This window comes from Bos indicus, chromosome 4 (genome assembly GCF_029378745.1).
Source record: "Bos indicus isolate NIAB-ARS_2022 breed Sahiwal x Tharparkar chromosome 4, NIAB-ARS_B.indTharparkar_mat_pri_1.0, whole genome shotgun sequence".
Taxonomy (NCBI): Eukaryota; Metazoa; Chordata; class Mammalia; order Artiodactyla; family Bovidae; genus Bos; species Bos indicus.
This window is the reverse complement of record NC_091763.1, coordinates 111,108,232-111,131,275: the sequence shown is the minus strand read 5'-3', so window position 1 is coordinate 111,131,275 and position 23,044 is coordinate 111,108,232. Positions and strand designations below refer to the sequence as shown.

The 23,044-nt window shown below is 39.4% G+C and overlaps 1 protein-coding gene across 1 annotated transcript in view; it reads right to left on the bottom strand.

Annotated features, from left to right (window-relative positions):
* CNTNAP2 (contactin associated protein 2) overlaps positions 1-23,044 on the bottom strand; it is a 1,639,050-nt gene that overhangs the window by 976,976 nt on the left and 639,030 nt on the right. The window contains exon 10 of the mRNA XM_070787139.1: positions 21,246-21,417. Coding sequence (XP_070643240.1) covers positions 21,246-21,417 — 172 coding nt within the window. The remainder of the gene's footprint in view (positions 1-21,245; positions 21,418-23,044) is intronic.

The following is a 23,044-nucleotide window of genomic DNA, read 5'->3' as shown; positions in this document are numbered from 1 at the left end:
ATTTGCTTGTTTATTTTTGCTAGTTTATTGATAACCAAGATGCTGAATTGTAGAGTTTCTTACTATGAATAGGCCGAATTAACACACAGTTGTTAAGAGAGAATCTAGGAATGAGTCAGTCAATAAGTCGGGAGAAACTACCATAAATTTAATTATTGTGTTATAGTATTAATATATTGTTTGTAACCTTTCTGTACATAGATACAAAGAGTGATTTATTAAAAAAAAACTTTCTGTTTTCCTTTTGAATAGTAATGTAAGTCAAGGAACTCTAAAGAGAACAGGTGATACAGATGAGAAACAGAAGAAATTAAAGTTTTGAGAGAATGACCATTGTTTCTTGTGTTGCTCCAAGCACTGTGCCATGCTGTCTTATGTGGTATCATTTCTATATCATCTGCTTTATTTTTCCTGGAAAGAAAATGGGCTTCTATCTTTTATAAGCTACAACACCTCAAAGGCCCTCATCCCCATCCTTCCTTCTTACCGCCTGACCTGCGTTTTCTACACACTTGGGAGCCAAGGTGCAGAGGCTAGGTCTTTGCTACACTCAAGGTGTGGCCCATGGAGCAGAAGCATTGGCATTATCTTAGAACTTGTTAGAGATGTAGAAACTCTGAAAATAATTCCTCTTCTCACAAGATCCCAAGGGATTCACAGGCATGTACAAGATTGAAAAGTCCTGGACTAAAACATTCTCTCTCAAAAAAAATTTTTTTTTGGTCATACTCGTCTCTGTACCCCAGGTTCACCTGCTCATCTCTACCTTGTATCTCCATCCAACTCCTCTATCATCCTCTCCTGATATTGAAAGTGCTCCTTCTTGACACAGATATTCACCCTGTAAATAACTTTTGGACTTCAATTTTTATACTGATCTGTATCATCTGTGCTACAGTGTTCCAACCTACCCTTCCAGGGGTTCTTTATAAAGTCCTCTTTTAGGGAAATATTGCTGTATTAAACAAACTCCTTTTCACCTTGAACATTTTTCTCCAGTACTTCTGTACATTTGTGACTACAAAATCTAGTTTCTCCATGCAGAAAGCATTCTAGCGTAAACTCGACAACAGAAACAAGTCATTTTCCTACTCTACTCAACTCATGATTAAAGAGAAGAGTTTATAACATTCCATAATTCTAAAACATTATTTTAAAAGATTTTCAGTAAACTGTTTTCTGATGTACCCACTTTTAGGATTTTCTAACCACTGACTCAAAGACGATGGGTGGGGAAAAAAGAAGCAGAAGAGTTTTAAGAATGAATGAGTTGAAGCGGGATTTCCTTCAAATGGGTAAAATCTGATGACTCAGTTCCTCTGGGATATATATACAGTTAAAAACAAGCCATGAGTATACTCCAAAAAGTTAATGATTTTCTGGCCTATGGACTACGGTACACATTCTGAGAATGTTTTTTTCAGACATTCTGAGAACTTGGGGCACCTTCCTATTTCAGCCATGATACATGCCTTACTTCAGGTTGTCCATTTTCCCAAGACAGTCTTGTTCCTTATCATCTGATGCTGGTTTTTATTGACCTTGAAGAACCAGTTTTAATTTTATATCTTCCCAATGTATCACTTACTCCAAAAATTATTCTTTTCCTTCTTCGTACTTCTATAGACTTTATGTGTGTGTGTGTGCTACTATTGCATTCATTCATTCATTACACACACAAAAACATGTATTTAAAGCATATCGCATGTCAGGCACTTTGTTAGGCACTGCAGTCAGAGTGGGGAGCAAGCTCAGATCTGTGTCCCATTCTTATGAAGCTCAAAGTCTGTAAGAGAAGACATACATTAAACACAGTCTTGAATGTGTGATTATAAAGAAATTTAAAAGAACCTGGCCCAGGCGTGGAAGAACTGGGATGGCTTCTCTGAGGGAGTTATCTTTGAATTTGCTCTGGGGATGGAACACAAAACAGGAAAGGACCACTGAGAGCTCACTCCAGGCATGGACCGTAGGCAATATAGCAGGGAGTATGGAGAATGAGGTAGGATGGAGCTGGAGAGAGAAGCAAGAGCCAGGCAGGAAGAACCTTACACACCCCTTGAAAGGATCTAGGACTTCTTCCTAAGGACAATAAGAACTTACTGATGAATATCAAGTAGGAAAAGCATAAGAACTAGAAGATATAACCACCTCTGTCATTTTGCTATAAAATTGTTGAAGACAAATATATGTACATAAAATTCTTTAAGTATCTTATTCTGCCTTGAATGCCCTAAAATGCCTATTTACCAAAGATTGAAGTTTGGTGAATACATTCATTTTTGAACAGTTAGAGGAAAAATACAAAACATATAGCCTGAGTAAATTATACAAATGCTTCGTTATATTTTTTTCCAGAAGCATAATTTTTAATTACAAAGACTTTTTAAGATATCAACTGGGCTATCAACTGCTACTTGTCTCTCTCATTATACCTTTTCTTTGTCCATCTCAGTAATAAACTCCCAAGTCTTAGCAAGAACATTACTACTTAGGATAGGACAGTACTTCTCAGTCTATCTTCCAACTCATTGTTCAGTTCAGTTCAGTCGCTTAGTCGTGTCAGACTCTTTGCGACCCCATGAATCATAGCACACCAGGCCTCCCTGTCCATCACCAACTCCCGGAGTTCACTCAAACTCATGTGCATCGAGTTGGTGATGCCATCCAGCCATCTCATCCTCTGTTGTCCCCTTCTCCTCTTGCCCCCAATTCCTCCCAGCATCAGAGTCTTTTCCAATGAATTAACTCTTCCCATGAGCTGTGAATAAATCTGGCCAATGAGATGAAAGTGTTGCATAAAACATCTAAGAATACTCGTTAAAAGGGGAAGTGGGCCCTCCTACTTTCTTCAGGAGAAAGCAGATGAAATGCCTAGAGCTTCAGTAGTCATTTTGTGACTGGAAGAATGGAAATCATGAGCAAAGGAAATGAAAGCAGAATGGTAGTCTGGATCTCTGGTTGGCTTCAGGACTTATCATACAAGCTTGAATTATCTACTTCAGAAAATTCACATGTGAAATTAAAAATCTCAGATTGTTCTTAAAAACTGTAATTGATGCAATTCAGCAAATCCACTTCTGAGTATTTTTAAAATTTTATTTATTTTTTATTGAAGGATAATTGCTTTACAGAATTTTACTGTTTTCTATCAAACCTCAACGTGAATTAGCCATAAGTATACATATATCCCCTTCCTTTTGAACCTCCCCCCCCATCTCCCTCCCCATCCTACCCCTCTAGGTTGGTACAGAGCCCCTGTTTGAGTTTCCTGAGCCATACAGCAAATTCCCGTTGGCTATCTGTTTTACATATGGCAATGTAAGTTTCCAGGTTACGCTTTCCATACATCTCACTCTCACTTCTGAGTATTTATCTGAAGAAAATATTAACTCAAAAACATATATTGACCCCTATGTCCATTGCATTATTTATAGTGGCCAAGACATGGAAACAACCTAAGTCCATCAAGGAATGAATGAATAAATAAAATGTGTGGTGTTTATACACACAATGGAATATTATTTATCCATTAAAAAATGATCAAAATCTTACCATTTTCAACAACATGGATTGACCTTGAGGACATTATGCTAAGTGAAATAAGTCAGACAGAGAAAGACAAATATCATATGATCTCACTTATATGTGGAATCTTAAAACAAACACAAAGGCCAAGAGCTCATGGATACACAGAATGAGTTGGTGGTTGCCAGAAGGGGTTGGTGGGGAAAGGGCTGAATGAGTAAAGGGGTGAAAATGTACAAACTTCCAGTCGTTAAATAAAGAAGTCGGCATGTACAGCATGGCAACTATGCTTAATTACACTGTATTGCATAACTGAAAGTTGATAAGAGAGTAGATCTTAAAAGTTTCATCAGAAGGAAAAAAAAACAAAAACTTCTGGAACTATGTATGGTGAGGAATGTTAACTAGACTTATTGTGGTGGTCATTTCACAATATAGTTAAATATAGGATCATTGTATAGCATACTTATGACTAATACAGTGTGTATGTCTGTTATTCCTCAATAGAAAATGAAAGAAAGAAAGAAGAAACCGTAATTGTGTCTTTGTTCCTATTACTTGAAAGTAATTTCTAATTGAGACCCAGGCTTTTACTTCAGGGATGTTGATCTGTACACATTTGTATGACTGATGCAAATGTTGGTGGGAGAAATTACTCTTTGAATTTTAACTTGTGCTCAACTGAAACATTGTCTACTTAATTTAGGTCTCATTTTTTTCCCATTGAATACTTTCTTTATTTTTAATGAATAGGGAATTAATATTCTAGAAGAAAAGCAACACATCTGGCTTCTAAGTCTGTAAAGATATTCTCTGGAGATAGTATTGCAAGCAGATTTAGGGATTAAGAAAACCTCTAACTAATTAAAAGGGACAGAATTTCAGAATGATGCCAGTCACAGACCTTTTGGGAATCCCCATTGTCTCTGAAATAGAATAATTCTAAAGGGCAACTTACTGAGTCTTATCAGAAGTTGCATGAATTTTTTACCTCACCTTTGGACAAGACCAACACAGAAGCTGGAGTGCTTTATATATAGCTGCTCAGTGTCCAACAGGATCTATCTAGAGATTCCAGACCAACACTATTCAATAGGGATATCCCATAATCCACATACTAGAGGTAATTTTACATTTTATGACAACCACATTTTAGAAAGAGAAAAGAAAAAGGTGAAATTAGTTTTAATAATATTATATTTCTTTCTTTATCTCTACTAAGTATTCATGACCTAGTATATATTTTACACTTATGGCACATCTCAATTAGAGTAGTTTTTATATCCGACAGGCACATTTGACCAGGGACCGATATACTCAACATACTTTGGCTACCTGATGCGAAGAGCCAACTCACTGGAAAAGACCCTGATGCTGGGAAAGATTGAGGGCCAGAGGAGAAGGGGGTGACAGAGGATGACATGTTTGGATGGCATCACTGACTCAATAGACGTGAGTTTGAGAAAACTTTGGGAGACAGTAGAGGACAAGGAAGCCCGGAGTGCTGCAGTTCATGGGGTTGCAGAGTCAGACACAACTTAGAGACTGAATGACAACAATAACAGCTCTTGATCTCGCCTGTCTTTCTCTTTATTCCACAATGTCATTACCTGCATGTCTAACTCAGCTCTGTCTTTCCCATTTTAACTTTCTTCTACCTCTCTCTCATCTTCACATTTGGGGCTTCACTGGTGGCTCAGATGGTTAAAAAAAAAAAAAAATCCACCTTCAATGCAGGAAACCTGGGTTAGAGAACTGCATTGGGAAGTCCCTGGGAGGAGGGCATGCAACCCACTCCCAGTATTCTTGCCTGGAGAATCCCCATGGACAGAGGAGCCTGGGGGGCTACAGTCCATGTGGTCACAAAGACTCGGACACGACTGAGTGACTAAGCACAGCACAGCACTGCTCAACTGCTTCACAATTTTTCTAGATCCAAGTAAAACAGTATTCTAACTAATATGCAGCAGTTTATCCACAGGGGATATGTTCCAAGGTCCCCAGTGGATGCCTGAAACTTTGGACAGGCATCCACTGGGGGCCTTGTGGAAACCTGTATATACTATGCTTTTTCCAATACATACATACCTATGATGAAGTTTAATTTATAAATTAGGCACAGTATGAAATCAACAACAACAATTAATAAATAGAACAAGTATAACAATATAATGTAATAAATACCATGTGAATGTGGTCTCTCTGTCTCAAAACGTTTTATTGTACAAATTTAACACCTTGCTCAACTTAACTCAATACCTGTGACACAGGGTGACACAGGGCAGCTAAAACTTCTGCACGTTTGAGGTGAGACAGCAAAACTAGCACCAATTTGTTTTTCCTTCAGTTTCACAGAGGACTCATTCTTACCATAGGTCTTGGCAACTTCAGCAGGTAGTTTTGTTTTGTTTTCATTCCTTATTAAGTGCAGAATGCTCACCTTTTCACTTAAAGGGAGCACTTCATAGCTTCTCTTTGGCGTATCTGAATTGATGGCATCACTCCTCTTGGGCTTTGGGACCTTTATTAAGTAAAATAAGGGCTTCTTGAATGCAAGCGCTGCAGTACCTGGCATGACAGCTGATCCAATCACACAGATGGCTACTAGGTGGCTAACAGGGAGGTGCACAGGACAGATACAGGATTCACCGTCCAGAAAAGGATGGAGCAAGATGGCAGGAGACCCCATCATGCTACCAGAATTGTGCCAGTTTAAAACTTAAGAATTGTTTCTGAAAATTTTCATTTAATAGCCTCAGACTACAGTTTACCATAGAAGGTGAAACTTTCATGGAAGAGAAGGGGCCACTGTGCTCACTACTAAGCAGTTAATTAACTTAATATTCATGTCTGAACAACTGAATAACTTAAATATTCAGTTAAGACGTTATTTAGGAACCAGTGGGGATAACATGTAATCTTCTGTGAAAGCTTTCTCTCATTCTGAAATCAGTTTTTCTTTCTTGCAATACCTTTCTGACCTCCAGGAAGCTGGAGGTGAGCTCTCCTCAGTCCAGCTACTAAACACTTTGGATGGACCCGTTCCTGTCTTCTTCTATGGCTATGACCACAGCTTAGCCTCTCAGCACCTCTGCTCAGACAAACATCAGTAATGTAGAACTGACCTCCTTACAAATCCTTCAATGATGCCTTACCACCCAGAGGATAACTTATGGTCTTTTTAGTATGCTTGTTTCCAGCTGATTCTCCCTAGATGTCTAGGCTCAGATCCCTACCCTGACTTTCTAGCTTCACACCAGTAGCTGTTAATCTCTGGAAGACTCTGCGACAAGCGCCTGAGTTTCCTGCCAGTCCCCATGTCACTCACATCTGCATCCTTTGCTATTCATTTTCTGTCTACCTGGGAGGTCCTTCCTATATGCCTGTGAACTGCTCCTCCATCCTAAGCCAGATGCCAGGCTGAATCAGAGGTGCCTATGCAAACTTCTTAAGTGAATAATGCAAAGAAATAGAGGAAAACAATAGAATGGGAAAGACAAGAGATCTCCTTAAAAAAATTGCAGATACCAAGGGAATCAAGATTGCCAGGAGAAATATCAATAACCTCAGATATGCAGATGACACCACCCTTATGGCAGAAAGTGAAGAAGAACTAAAGAGCCTCTTGATGAAAGTGGAAGAGGAGAGTGAAAAAGGTGGCTTAAAGCTTAACATTCAGAAAACGAAGATCATGGTATCTGGTCCAATCACTTCATGGGAAATAGATGGGGAAACAGTGGAAACAGTGTCAGACTTTATTTTTTTGGGCTCCAAAGTCACTGCAGATAGTGATTGCAGCCATGAAATGAAAAGATGCTTACTCCTTGGAAGGAAAGTTATGACCAACCTAGACAGCATATTCGAAAGCAGAGACATTACTTTGCCAACAAAGGTCCGTCTAGTCAAGGCTATGGTTTTTCCAGTGGCTATGTATGGATGTGAGAGTTGGACTATAAAGAAAGCTGAGCGCTGAAGAATTGATGCTTTTGAACTGTGGTGTTGGAGAAGATTCTTGAGAACCCCATGGACTGCAAGGAGATCCAACCAGTCCATCCTAAAGGAGACCAGTCCTGGGTGTTCATTGGAAGGATTGATGTTGAGCTGAAACTCCAATACTTTGGCCACCTCATGCGAAGAGCTGACTCATTTGAAAAGACCCTGCTGCTGGGAAAGATTGAGGGCAGGAGGAGAAGGGGACGACAGAGGATGAGATGGTTGGATGGCATCACCGACTCAATGGACATGGGTTTGGGTGGACTCTGGGAATTGGTGATAGACAGGGAGGCCTGGCATGCTGCAGTTCATGGGGCTGCAAAGAGTCGGACACTATCATTATCTATCCTTGGCACATGGAAGGAAATCAGTGAATGACTGTGGAATGAATGGATAGGTGAATGAATGAATGACGTATCTTTCTACCTCTTCCTTGATTCCTAATATAAACTTTCTGCTCTATTCAGTCACTTTACTGTTTCAGACATGACATGGTCATCTGTTCCTCCACAATTCTGTTAATGCTTTTGCTTTGGCCTGGCCTGTTCTTTCTTATCTGTGGCTACAGTTTCTTTAAAGGTCAACATATATCTGTGAAGCCTCCATCAGCCTCTTAGCCCACAGCAATTCTCTCTTCATTAATTTTCTATGAAAACCATTATCTGTAATGATTATGAAGCACAAGCTTCTTAATATAGCTCTTAAACTTCTTATGAATGTTTCCTATCTCCATGGCTGAATTAAAACCTCTCCAGTGAGAAGAGACCCCATCCTGCATCTCTGGATTTCCTCATTGTGAACCTCAGCACCAGTTCTATTACCTTCTTGGGAGATTAACAAATGTCTTTTGAGTTGATACAGTTGTCCCTCTGTATCCATGGATTCCACATTTGCAAGTTCAACCAACCTCAGATCAAAAATATTTAGAGAAAAATTCCAGAAATTTCCAAAAAGCAAAATTACATAGCATTTATACTGTATGTACAATTGCTTACATTGAATTTACATTGTATTAGGTATTATAAGTAATCTAAAGATGATTTAAAGTTTATCAGAGGATGTGCATAGGTTATATACAAATACTACATCATTTCATATAAAAGACTTGAGCATCCACATATTTTGGTATCATAGGGCGGGGTCCTGGAACAAATCCCCAGCAGACACAGAGGGATGACTTTACAATAATCAACCATGTGAAAAGAGTTTGTGTAGGGTGCTTCCAACTAACTTCAGATATATCGTTCTTTAAGATTTTAAATATATTTTTAAAATTTACTAATTTTCAAAAGCTTGAAGTTTCAAGAAAAAATAATTTACTTTGAATTCATGTCCATTTGCTCAAAGGGGTCTTCACTGAAGTGTGTCCATGAACATAATTGTCATGTTGATGAAGCCTTTCTGGAACTATGCCAAAAGATCAAAGACCATGAAACTACTGGAATAGAAGTTTAACAGGCACCACTTGTGTAAGGCAAACTAAGTTAATCTAATGTGGTACTGTACTTAGAGGGTCTCTCCTTATCACAACTGTAGATTCAATTCACTTGAGTTCAGTTCAGTCACTCAATCATGTCCGACTCTTTGCAACTCCATGGATAGCAGAATGCCAGGCCTCCCTGTCCATCACCAACTCCCAGAGTTTACTCAAACTCATGTCCATTGAGTTGGTGATGCCATCCAACCATCTTATCCTCTGTTGTCCCCTTTTCCTCCCACCTTCAAAATTTCCCAGCATCAGGGTATTATCAAATGAGTCAGCTCTTCGCATCAGGTAGCAAAAGTACTGGAGTTTCAGCTTTAGCATCATTCCTTCCAAAGAAATCCCAGGGCTGATCCCCTTCAGAGTGGGCTGGTTGGATCTCCTTGTAGTCCAAGGGACTCTCAAGAGTCTTCTCCAACACCACAGTTCAAAAACATCAATTCTTCGGCATTCAGGTTTCTTCACAGTCCAATTCTTACATCCATACATGACCACAGGAAAAACCATAGCCTTGACTAGATGGACCTTTGTTGGCAAAGTAATGTCTCTGCTTTTGAATATGCTATCTAGGTTGGTCATAACTTTTCTTCTAAGGAGCAAGCGTCTTTTAATTTCATGGCTGCTGTTACCATCTGCAGTGATTTTGGAGCCCCAAAAAATAAAGTCTGACCCTGTTTCACTGTTGCCCCATCTATTTCCCATGAAGTGATGGGACCAGATGCCATGATCTTCGTTTTCTGAATGTTGAGCTTTAAGCCAACTTTTTCACTCTCCACTTTCACTTTCATCAAGAGGCTCTTTAGTTCTTCACTTTCTGCCATAAGGGTGGTGTTATCTGCATATCTGAGGTTGCTGATATTTCTCCCAGCAATCTTGATTCCACCTTGTGCTTCCTCCAGCCCAGCGTTTCTCATGATGTATTCTGCATAGAAGTTAAATAAGCAGGGTGACAATATACAGCCTTGACGTACTCCTTTTCCTATTTGGAACCAGTCTGTTGTTCCATGTCCAGTTCTAACTGTTGCTTCCTGACCTGCATATAGGTTTCTCAAGAGGCAGATCAGGTGGTCTGGTATTCCCATGTCTTGAAGAATTTTCCACAGTTTATTGTGATCCATACAGTCAAAGGTTTTGGCATAGTCAATAAAGCAGAAATCAATGTTTTTCTGGAACTCTCTTGCTTTTTCAATGATCCAGCAAATGTTGGCAATTTGGTCTCTGGTTCCTCTGCCTTGTCTAAAACCAGCTGAAACATCTGGAATTTCACGCTATGCAAATAAATCTATTTACTGATTAAAGATACCACAACTGAAAAGAGAGACCACTTTTCAGATACCATAATTTGTTACAATTTTTTCCTGATTCACTTTTTAACAACATTCCAAATTAATGCACACGTATTTCCCACCTCTTCCATCTGCACTCGCTCCTGCTCATGTAACATTCCTTTTGATGTAAACAAAATGAAATTCAAACTCTAATCAGTTCCTCAGTGAATTCATAGACACAAGACAACAAAGAAGTATTTATCTCAAATTTGGCAGTAGGTACCTTACAGAATTTAGACAATGTTGTCTAAAATCTTAAGCTTGTTACCCTCTTTAAACTAGTTTTTAGGTAGTACAAATATAATTACAGGAAGAAGAAGTAGTTTTGTTCAATTAACAAGTGAAATAATAATAATGAAATGTCCCAAGTCTTAATAAAACTGTTTTCCTCACACAGAAATATCTATGACTCCTCTTCCCTTCTTCTCAGGTCATGGATAATTTAAATAGCAAAGGATAATTCTCAAAGAAAATGTCATTTTTAAACTGCCATAATAAATATTAATAACCTTCTTTCATTTTTATCCTGATTTCTATTTTAATGAAAGTAGATAATGTCCAATATCAATAAACCAAAGAACAATGTGAATTAATAGTTTTCCCCTCTTTCCTTCCCTTCATCTTCCTTCCTTTCTCCTTTCCCTCCCCCACTTTCTCCTTCCATTATTTGAAATACAGAACACAAAAGAAAAACACAAATTCTACTTTCTTATTTTTCAAATTAGAGAAGTAAAGAATAAAGAAAGTAAACATTAGATAGATACTTACTGTAATCATTTTAAATAACTTAAAACCCTTCATCGTATAAATTCAATAACAACTTGCCAGAGCAATTTGGTACAATCCAATCAGCCAGGGTTTTGTTTTTTTTTTAATGAACCATTTCCATCACCTTCAATTTCCAGTCTTGATTTCTTAAAGTGCAGTGAAAACTAAAGTTACCAATGAACCTGTAAGTTTTGATATTTGCCATGGGGTCACAAAGAGTCTGACAGGACTGAGTTACTAACACTTTGTGCATATCTAAACTGATGGTTGGAGAAGGAAATGGCAATCCACTCCAGTATTCTTGCCTGGAAAATCTCATGGACGAAGAAGCTGGGTAGGCTATAGCCCACGGAGTTCCAAAGAGTCGAACCCGACTTCACTTTCACTTTCAAACTGATGGCTTTATTTATTTTGTCTTTCTAAAACCCTTTAATTTGGCTCTAATGGAAATGATTTTTTTTTTGTCCCTACCTACTTGAAAGTGTAGTTAATATTTAATTAGAGCATGCTATTACAATAACGAGTATGACTTGCATAAATGAATCTGGGAATGAACACTTGACTCCCACACGACACTTGGGGGAGTATGAGGAGTGAAAAACGGTAGCCTACTAGCTCCAGTTCTTCATCCACCAGGCTATGGGATCACTACGTACATTTTAAAAAGCAAACAGTGAGTGTCTATTCATCCATAAAGTCAGTTTAAGGGTAGGGTAGTTAAATGAGTTCTTAGAGTTCATTCAAACTTTTGCAATATAACTAAGAAATTGACAAAAGCAATTATCTTAAGAAAATGTTTGTTAAGAAAGATGTTTTAAGTATATTCTTTAATCACTTGCTTTTGTTTTTATCCTTCAGGTAATCTAATATCAAAAGCAAGAAATAAAATTTAATGACTCATTTAAATCTCTCTGTAGTTGATTTAGCTACATATTAAAATTATTTATCTTTTTCCTTCCTGCTTATCTTCAAACACATAACTGCTTTCTGACATTGCTTTTATGCACCAGGCCTTCCTTGGGATTCAAATGTCAAAGTGTAGCTATATGCCACACCAAAAGCAAATTCAGTTTCCTTTTGTCCTCATACATGGAATACATCAAAGAGGAATAAGGCTGCTGTTGAATCTTAAAATGGTTAATTCAAGCTTTTCTTCCCCTTTTTCTCCTAGGAGGGTTATCTCCTCTGACATTTCACTACTGTATTTTCTTATTAAAAACAAGTTTTGTCACTCTAGTACTTTATTTGTACTTAAAAATAAAGCCACTCTGAGATCACTTCAGAGAGGCAACTGATTTGAACACGGGTTCACCTGGTGTGTAGTATTTTAGGTCACTGAATTTATATATATTTTTTTGCTACAATAGATGACTATGGTTTGAATGTTTAAGTATAAACAGGTAACTCCTCTCTAGATCCTTCTATAAGAAACCAAATGGCTCTGGCAATGCAATTAAAGACCAAAGGGTTACCTGGGGTTAGTTTGGGAGTCCAAGAATGTTTATACAAACAGACATGCTTCTAACACCAAAAATGAATCAGATCTAGCATGAGAAAATATGGCTTTCCATGAAACTACCAATAAATAATTTTGACTTCCCTTGTGGCTCAGAAGGCAAAGAATCAACCTGTAGTGCAGGAGACCCAGGTTCGATCCCTGGGTCAGGAAGATCCCCTGGAGGAGGGCATCATAACCCACTCCAATATTCTTGCCTGGAGAGCCCCATGGACAGAGGAACTTGGTGGGCTTATGGTCCATAGTGTCGCAAAGTCAGACATGACTAACGTGATTTAGCATGCATGCAGTAATACATAATTTAGCCCAAAGGAGGAAAGAACGCAGCCATTTGCAATATAAAATGGATGGGGTTCCAGATGGGGAGTAAACAGAGATAAGGTGAGAAGACAAAGCAGGTAACAGTAAGGAATCACAGTATGAATGTCATGTAAGAAAATTACGACTGGATTAGGTAACTAGTCTTTTTAATATTTTTTATTTTGAGCTGGGGATCTGGTTTTAGGACCCTGAATACCTTCTATCCTATGGGTATTTTTGAAGGGTGTTTCCTAAAAAGAACACTAGCTTCACACCAGGAAAATTGCTTGCTGGCTCCAGTTCTCAGGGAATGAATTCCAGCTGACCTGTTCTTTGCTGCTTTGAAGTCTGATGGGATCAGAGCCACAGTGAAGTCAGACTTGAACAGGCGTGAAGTTCTGAATAATGCGAAGTTCATCTGAGAGACTTTCTGCCTCTTTTAAGCACTTTTGCATAATTACTATGAAGGGAAAGTAAGATATTCCCGGAAACCTACACTTTGCTAATAAGAATCTAATGATAGAAGACAAAACGCTTCGCAGTGTAAAAGAAGCAGGAGCACAGCTCTACACCAGTCTGATTGACATGAACATTTGTAGAGACGAATGGAAGGCATGGTCAGGCTGGAAATCTATGAAAAGATGTCAGGCCCACTGGGTGGCGATTTGTAGGCAGCAATATCCAGAGGCAACAGAAAATCTGGCATAAATAGTGTCACTACAGAAACACCCATGTTTATGAGACACATTTTCCTTTTTCCTATAGTGGAAATAATTTTTAGATGTTTCAAGTCAAAGTTTTGATTTTATTATCTTTCTGGTTCAGTTGATCAATGCCGTTTTTCACAAAGAGGCCGGGCTAGGAAAAGTTACCTCTGGACACTGGAATAGGGGAAAAAGCAAAAACAAAAACTAGCAGATTCAATTTTGTGGATTCAATTTTGTGAATTGGGGTTGAAAGAGCTCTGTCTTTGAGAGCAAAAGAGAGGAACGTAGTCTTAGGACAGCATAAGGTCTGATCAATGACCTCCCTCCACTAGCATTAAAGTTCCAGGAGGAAAAGTTCCCTGAGTAAGCCTCAATAAGTGCGTATTGACTGAATGGATCTCAGCAGAGACTTACAAATCCTCTGGCAGTGGTGGCCGGTGCCTCCCTTTCCACATTTGGGAACCTGATTTCTAAGAGGCCCATGTCAGCTTGAGTTGTACAGAGTAGATATGGAGCTGAGGCAGAGGGGGCCCTAAGATAGTCATCCCCACTCCCCACACCCACAGCCAGGCACACCCCATCATTAATTTCAGCTTGTACACAGTTTACGAAAGATCTCAAAATCCCTGAGTGGCCCAGTGGGGTATGTGAAAATGCCTGGATGGCCGGTAGACAACATAAAGGACTCAGGAGAAGATCTTTGCCCAGAGAGGACACAGATCTTGAGAGACCAACCATCTTGGTTTACTCAGAACCGTGGGGGGGTTTCTCTAGGTCAAAGACCCTCAACCCTAAAAGCAAGATGGTCCCTGGCAAACTGGGATGAGTTACCTTCTTATCCCAATCCCCAAACCTGAGCCCAGCACAAGCCAGGGCTGATCCCACAGCCAGAAGGAAGAACTGCAGGGCGGTGGGGCTGGCTCCTAAAGACCAAGCTGCCAGGCACCCTTAGGGGAGGCCAGAAGGAGCCTGAGCAGACCATGTGAGTGAAACCCACTCCTCTGCTGATGTGACATAAGTTGCCTGGGCCTGACCCAAAGCTAAATGGGAAGAGTCAAGGAGGACACATAAAATGGGATAGTAGCCCCAAATGGGAGCTTGGCTTTGACTAAGTTTGAATCACATATTGACTTTATATATATATAGATATAGATATAGATGGATATATAGATAGTTATTAGGGCACCTGAATGTATGTGTCCCAATTCTTTTTGCTGCTATACACTGGAAATGGGAGCTTATGAACAAATGAAGATCAATTTTAAAAAATAAAAAAAGATGCTACATGCATTCTTCATCTCAGGACTATAAATCTTAAACTTGTTGTATGAAGTCATGACTGCCTTCTGAATTCTTGGTATTAATCTACTTATGCACTGTTCACCTTTCTGGCAGAATTAGCTTCGTCTTGAAGCCTCTCATGCTGTATCTATCCAACTCTCATTTAAGTGCTCTTATAAAAAATCATATACTTATTCTTTCCTTTCAAGGAAAAGCAAATCAAACAAACTTGGTAGATATTCTGGAAAAGAACGCATTGGATTAAAAAATAAAAACTGGGTCTGTGATTATGCACTGCCATCCAAAAATAAAATGAAGACTTAATTACTAACTCAGAAATAGGATCCAGTCTATTCAGTTTCTCAAGGGGTAATTTTGTGGGCTGCACTTAACCCGCGATGTTTACTCTTCCTTTTCCGCTCTCTGTGCTATCCAGACATTTCCTGGTTTTCTTTCTTAATATATTTACATGGGAGGTTACAGAAAAGGTAAAGAAGACTCTAGGTAACTGCTTTTTCTACCAGATGCTGATTAACAATATGAATTTGCTTTGTCCTCTAAACAGCCATTTAGTCCCCAAGTTCCAATCTCTAAAGGACATCATTGGCATGCAGCTTAATACATCTGAAAATAAATGTATCATCTTCTCTTTCAAAGTCATTTTCATAATTAGGAATTTGTCCCTCTATGTTCTGGTAAAATGATGGTATTGGTTGATTTTAGACATGGAGGATAAAGAAAGCACAGATGCTTTCAGCTTCGATAAAAGTAATATTTGACTCACAGTGATTTAAATAAACAACGGTTGCTTTCCTTCCCACAAAAAGGAGGGAAAGTGGTTACTGACTCTGGTTCACTGGAGCTTGGAGCCGTATGATCAAGAAATGGTATCTATATTTGAACAAGGATAATGGAGGGGGAGGGTGGAACCTCTGTATTAGAAAAACAAACACTTTCTCAGAACACTTTATCTGACTTCTGCTTACCTGTCATTAGCTAGGACCATGACACATCACTGCTGTGGATGACCAGGAAAATCTCTCTCTCTGGCAGCTAACCTATGAGGGTGATCTTAGGTTTGATACAGAAGTTGCAGCTAGCAAAACAGTCTTTTCTGCGACTCACAAAACAAAAATTTTGCCTAACCAGTCATGAATACCACCTACTTCAGCTCAAACTATTTTCACTCCAGCTTCTTCACACCATGTGTCCTGAATTAGAATCCTAGATAAACAAACCAAATACAAGCTCTTACAGGGATTCACAAATTCCATCTTATGGTGCAGCAACTCTTGTAGTTTAAAAATTATGGCCGATATCTGCCAGGACCCTCCTAGGACTTACTCAGGCCCTCAAACCTCTGTCCTCACTCCCTTCCTCCTCCACGTCATCTGAGATACCCCTTGGTTCTCTTTTGGTTCTCCCTTGCAGGAGGAAGTGCATAAACGTAACTTTAACCGGGATGTTTCTGGAGGCTTTTTTTGCTCAGAGTTTCAAACCCAGAAAGAGGATAGAGGGAAGTGGGTGGAGGACAAGAGTTGAGTCTGGTGCCTGGAGATGTTTGCCACAGAGAAGGAAAAATGCCAGGGCACTAGGAATAGATGATAGATGGTACTTGTGCAAGGAGAAGCAAGATTATCTGCTAGATACACTGATGGTTTGATGAAGTCTTCTTCCTTAAGAGCAGGGTCTCACTCAAAGGGTAAAGCTACAGGCTTCTGATGTTGGAAGAGGCTTCTTGTCTACTGCTTACCCTCTCCCTTTCCAGTTCTACAGCTGTTTATGAAATACAGCTGAAGAAACCAGAGGTCTTCAATAGATAAACGTGATGATCTTATCAGACGCAGCATCTCATTGCTTAATCGGCAGTTGCGTGCTTGTGAGATATGTGTATCCAACTATCGTCTTGAAACATCCACTTAGATGTCAACAGACCTTTCAACTCATACCCAGCACTGAATTCCTGATTTTTCCTTCTGCCCCATGACTAGTCTTCTCTACCACTAGCCTTCTCATCAGAGGACATGGTAACTCCTTCCTTCCAGTTGCTGTTACCAAATCATTTGGCGTTATGTCTTCTCTTTTTCTCATGGTTGGAATCTAGTCCATTAAAAAGCCCTCTACCGTCTCAGTGTACTCAGAACTGACCACATCACCCTATCTCTTGTGCTAGCACCATGGTCTCAGGCCACAGCATCTCTCACGTGGATTACTATCACTGCCCCCCAGCTTCTACCCTTCCTCTTCCCACAGACAAGGGTTAGCCTTCAAAACTATAAGCTAAATTGTGCCACTGCTCTACTCAGAAACCTGCAGTGCCTCCCTACTTCTCTCAGAATAGAAGTCAGATCCTTACAATGACCTGAAAGTCTCCAGGACCTGACCTCTATGATTGCCTTGGCCTCTTCTGGGGATCTGCTCCGCATCCTTCCAAACCTGCCATCCAAGCCCCTTGCTGATCCTAGATGATAACAGGCAGCCTTGTTTCATTGACTAGCCTCTTTTCCTGGAATGGCTTTTCTCCAAATTGGTGAATTCTTTTACCTTTTTCAAGCTTCCCAAGTGATGCAGTGGTAAACAATCTACCTGGTAAACAGGTAGAAAGTGAAGTCTCTCAGTCGTGTCCAACTCTTTGCAACCCCATGGACTGTAGCCTACCAGGCTCCTTTGTCCATGGGATTTTCCAGGCAAGAGTACTAGAGTGGGTTGCCACTTCCTTCTTCAGGGCATCTTCCTGACCCAGGGATTGAACCCGGGTCTCCTGCAAACAGGTAAACACAAGAGACCTGGGTTTGATCCTTGGGTCAGGAAGATCCCCTGGAGTAGAAAATGGCAACCCACTCCAATATTCTCACCTGGAAAATTCCATGGACAGAGAGCCTGGCAGGCTATAGTCTTTGGGGTTGCAAAGAGTCGGAAAACGACAGAATGACTGAGTATACATGCATACTTCTTTCAGGTCTTGAATTCACAAATGAAGCTAACATTAATCAACCTGTTTAAACTATAATCCAACACCAATCTCCTTAAAATGCCAGTCCTCCTTGATTAGCCCAACTTTTTTTTTTTTAAATATAAATAGCATGTATTCCTACTAACTTACTATACTATTTATTTATCACAGGTTTGTGTCCCTCCCCTTCTCCCAGAATGCAAGCTTCACAAGTGCAAGGATCTTTGTTTAGGTCAATGATTTGCCCTAAGTGCCTAGAACAGTGCCTGGCACCATAGATGCACTCAGAAAACACTACTAAAGGCATAATTCTGTAGCTTGGTATGCTTGTTGTCTCTTTGATTCAATGTCATGTTCAGAAAATAAACATATAAACAAAACAAGGTGCATGTAAATCCACTCCCTGCCCCCCCAAAAAAGAAAAAAAATTAAAACCATTGAATATTTCAGTATCACACACAGCAAAACTCCTTTAGAATCACCTTCCCAAATTATTTTCCTAAGTTCTACTCATAAAATCAATGCAGCTGCTCCTATAATCTCTAAACATTTTATAAAAATCACACTTGTGATTTCTATATTTTATCCTATGTTTTCAGTTTTCCCTTTTTAAATTTTTTTTTTCAAAAATAGCTCTCAAATCAATCAAGCTGAAATCTGAAAGGATAAAAGTAAGAAAGAGCCTGTGTAGGGCTGCTTAAGGAGAATTTAGGTAGGCTGAAAATAAAATGGTAGAATGGCAGTTGAAAAGTTTCAGTTAGTAAGGGCGTACAACCAAACCAGAGACGAGCCAGAGATGTATCATTAAGGAGTCATGGATGGGTCAGAGCTGTGTGAAGACAGGGTAATGGCCCTGGTACTCTCATATGCAAAGAAAGATTAAGGGTGAGCTCAACAATGAGCACCTCAATGGTTTGAATAAGGTGAATATAGTTCTGAATTCTACATGCAAAAACACAACACTTCACAGATTAAGACAGAACTGTGCACATTTTAGGTGAAAAAGGAATCTGCTATTTCATACACTGTTAATTACTGTACAGAAATCACTGCCCTGGTAACCATTTCACTATATATGTTGTACACCTGAAGCTATAATATAATGATATAGGGCAATTATATCTTAAAAAAAAAAAGAAGTCAATGCCCTCAAAAAATAAGACAAGCAGAGAAGGTATTCAATAGTGGATTTAGGAAACTCGCGATGCATCAGAGGTGATTACTTCTGCATAAGCACTCTTCTGGGTTAGCACCCTGCGGGATAAGAAAGATGTGTTCCTTGTTCTGTCAGCTACAGGGCACTCAGCAACACAGACAGTGGCATGATGCCAGTTTGGCAAAAGAACACTTTGTATATTCCTGTACCTGCCCCAAACTGAAATTTGATCCCTAATCTACATTGTCTCTTGTGTTCTTCTCCTTACCAGGAGAGCCTGGTTCATTACCCAAATCTCACTCATTCTTTTGGAGACATTTTAACTTCTAATATTGCCATGGGTGTACAACAGTGAAATCTCAACACTTCACCCATACTTCCTCGGTAGCAAACAATTTAAACACAATTCCCAGGAAACATGCTGTTTGGAGTGAAATAACAGTATCACCATAAAACCTAGCCAGTTTACAAAAGCTAGATGAACTAACCTGGGTATTATTGACAGAAATTATTGTATCATTAAAGTTACTGACATAGAAAATGAACAAGGTACTAAAGTGACTCATAGACTGTCTATTACTAAGAGGGAAAATCTTCCTGTATGGAAAATCATTATTAAAATTTATGAATACACAGAGAATATCAGAATATATGTTCTTAGAACATGCATTTTTCAGTTTTTGTGATTATTACCACCACTGCTTTAGGCAGAAATAACAACTATTACATTATTGATGGTTCAAAATTTAGGAGTATATTTTTATTAAAATTGTTTGTTTCTCTGTTTAAGCATAAACTGTTTAGGCTATAAGTACCTATATTTGCATAAATGCAATAAAAATAAGCACTATGCTATGCCTTATTATAAACATATTAAAGCTTTAAAAAGTTACATTCTACAGACATCATAAACTCTAATTTATCATTCACATGAATACTACTTTATTAAGATTATATAAAGCAAGCTTAATTCATAATAGATGATTTTATATATTTTTAAGATTCATTATATGTCTCTACATGACTTCCCCAAGGATCTCCTATTAAATGAAGTAAGGTTGGAAGAGACTTAAGGTCTATATTTTACTGGGGACAGACTGAGACTTATGGAAGTTTAGTTTTCAAAATATAAAATTAATGAAAAAAATTTTCAGAATAAGATAATCCTCTCATAAAAGATTTGAAAATAGGATAGGCCATCACCTAAATCCACCAGATTAAATTCAACCCATAGTTAGATGTAGTTTGTTTGTGGGAAATACATATCAAAATGAAATATTTTCATGTTGGAATAAAAGGAACTTCTTAGAAGTATGTTATGGTAGTATATGTAATGCTGCCATAATATTCCATATAAGTTGTATCTTTCCACCATGTAAGAGGTCAGCTAAGTTTTTATAAAAAGTCATCCCCCCCCAGATTTGCAAAAACTTATAAGGATGAGATCTTTTAATATTTCACTATGTCTTAGACTCAACTACATTAAATATCCTACTTCAGTAAATCCCCATATTGCCTACCAATAATTTTCAACATTTATTTTCCTCTAAGAGGGGGCTTTATATGGGATTATACACTGAGGATAAGTCATGATCAGGACAAAGAGAAGGGGTCATTTCTGCTGTGGGCATAGTTTATATGCATACTGCTGCTGCTGCTAAGTCACTTCAGTCATGTCTGACTCTGTGTGACCCCACAGATGGCAGCCCACCAGGCACCCCTGTCCCTGTGATCCTCCAGGCAAGAATACTGGAGTGGGTTGCCATTTCCTTCTCCAATGCATGAAAGTAAAAAGTGAAAGTGAAGTTGCTCAGTCGTGTCCGACTCCTAGCAACCCCATGGACTGCAGCCTACCAGGCTCCTCTGTCCACGGGATTTTCCAGGCAAGAGTACTGGAGTGGGGTGCCATTGCCTTCTCCAGTTTATATGCATAGTTTATTTAAAAACAAACTGAATTCTGTTTCCAGCTGTCACTTGCAAAACTACATGCAAAATGATCACATTCACCAAGGAGGGTTGAATGGATTAATATGACATCATAGACCGTCATATATAACCATGCCCTGATATAAACATCACTTCTAATATCACAAACATATACCACAGGTATGGCCAATGGCTCCTGCCACCTTGCCCCATATAGGGTTGTACGTTTCAGAGTTTAACTTGTCCTACAACAAAAACATGAATTTTGAAAGTTTGGCAATTCGAGGTAGAAAGACAGCCCATTACCTGTCTATGATGGCACACATGTCAATGCTGACATTTGCAAAACTTCCAGGCCTCCTTTGCGCCACTTCGGATAAATTTACAAGTTGATCATCCACTTGAATGAGCTGCATGCATCCTTGGAATGAAGGCTGAAGGACAGAGTGACTTGAGTTATTCATCTGGTTCAGATAACCTGTGAGAGAGAAAAAAATGGGAATGTTCAATTCTGTGTGCGGCATGCTTCACTAAAATTCCTCTGGGTGGTTTTCCCTGACCACAGCCATCGCATCCAACTGCTGTGTTTTGTTGATCCTACTCATGTTGTATTCAATGTGGAAGAATGAATTCTTTTGAGAAAATGGTATTATTTCAGGGGAGAGTGTGAGGGTTGAACCTAGGTGAATGTTTGTCTCTGGGGTCTAGCATCCTTCATATTTTCTCTTTTGACATCTTTTTCACCGTGTCAGATCTCTCTATCCCTCCGTTCATTGCTATACTTCCTCATCTGACTCTGTCTTCAGAGATCAGGATGTACAATTTTAGACCTTTCCAAACTATCCAACCATCTTTCTTTTATAGCTTCAATATTTACTTCCATTTTCTTAATTTCTTAGAGGCCTGTTATGCAGATGTAAAGAAGTTAAAACTTACTGTTATCAACTAAGGTCGGCTTCTTGTTGGGGGCCAGCATGAGGCACTCCACCCGTGGCAAAGGTCAAGAGGAAGGAGGCTCGACATACGCAAAGGCGGGATCGAGCCTCAGGATCCTGCCGTTGTGTATGTCGAGCCTCCGGAGTCCCCCTGGCAATCCTCGAGCATCTACCCCCATAACCAGAGCCTGCCTACTTTACTACTTTGTGCTCTCACCTACACCTCTGACTTTACGGGGGGCTGTCCCCCACCACCTCTTTTGGAGAAGAAGTTAACTTAGAGCTCCAGTTAATAATAATTCCTGGGCGTGATAGGAGTGTTTCAACCTACAAACTCCTCTGAAGGTTCTCTAGCCTGCCTGACAGGCTTGTCCGGCCACATGTGATTGCTCACAGCCTCCCAACCGTGAGAGGCACGAGATGCTTTAAACCTTCTAAAAACAGGTTCTTTAGAGAAGTTAGAAAACTATTAGTATAAGTATAGTGGGCTGATTAGAAATTGTATTGGTGAAGAGTTTTTCATTTGTTGAGCCAATGTTTACTGCTAAGTCTCCACATCCCCTGCCCTTATACATGCTAATGAATATATAGAAGAAATAAGTATTAACTTTGATATTAAAGTTAACCTTAGGCTAAGTAATTCTTTCCTTAATTAAAACCCACTACACCCTCACCCTATAGGAATGTAACTTTATCTGGTACCTTTGGAAGGTGGCGTCTGTTTCAAAAATAATCACCCCTGGAGAAATAAGTGTTCTGGTTGACTGACTGCTGTCACAAGGAGAGGGTCATAAATTGTCAGCAGGCCCCCTGGCCAGAAGATGATGTAATACCCCTAAGACCTCTGTATACATTTGTATGAAGCACCTGACTTTGATAAAAGTCAGGACTGCTGACCCTGTGTGACTTTTGTATAACACCTCAGTGTATAAAAACAGACCCTGGAAAATAGAGAATTGGGATCAGTTCCTCAAAAGACTGGTCTCCCCATGTATCTCTCTCTCTCAAACTCTGGCTGAGTCTCCATCTGGAGCGTGGAACCCGCCATGCTTACTAATTATGCCTGGGCTTCTAAGATCCGACCGGGGAGGCCTCAGTGTCTCCTCTCCTTAGGGAGAACGGAAGGACGCCTGCGGCCTACGTAAGTGGTGCAAGCTTCTTGTCTTGAAG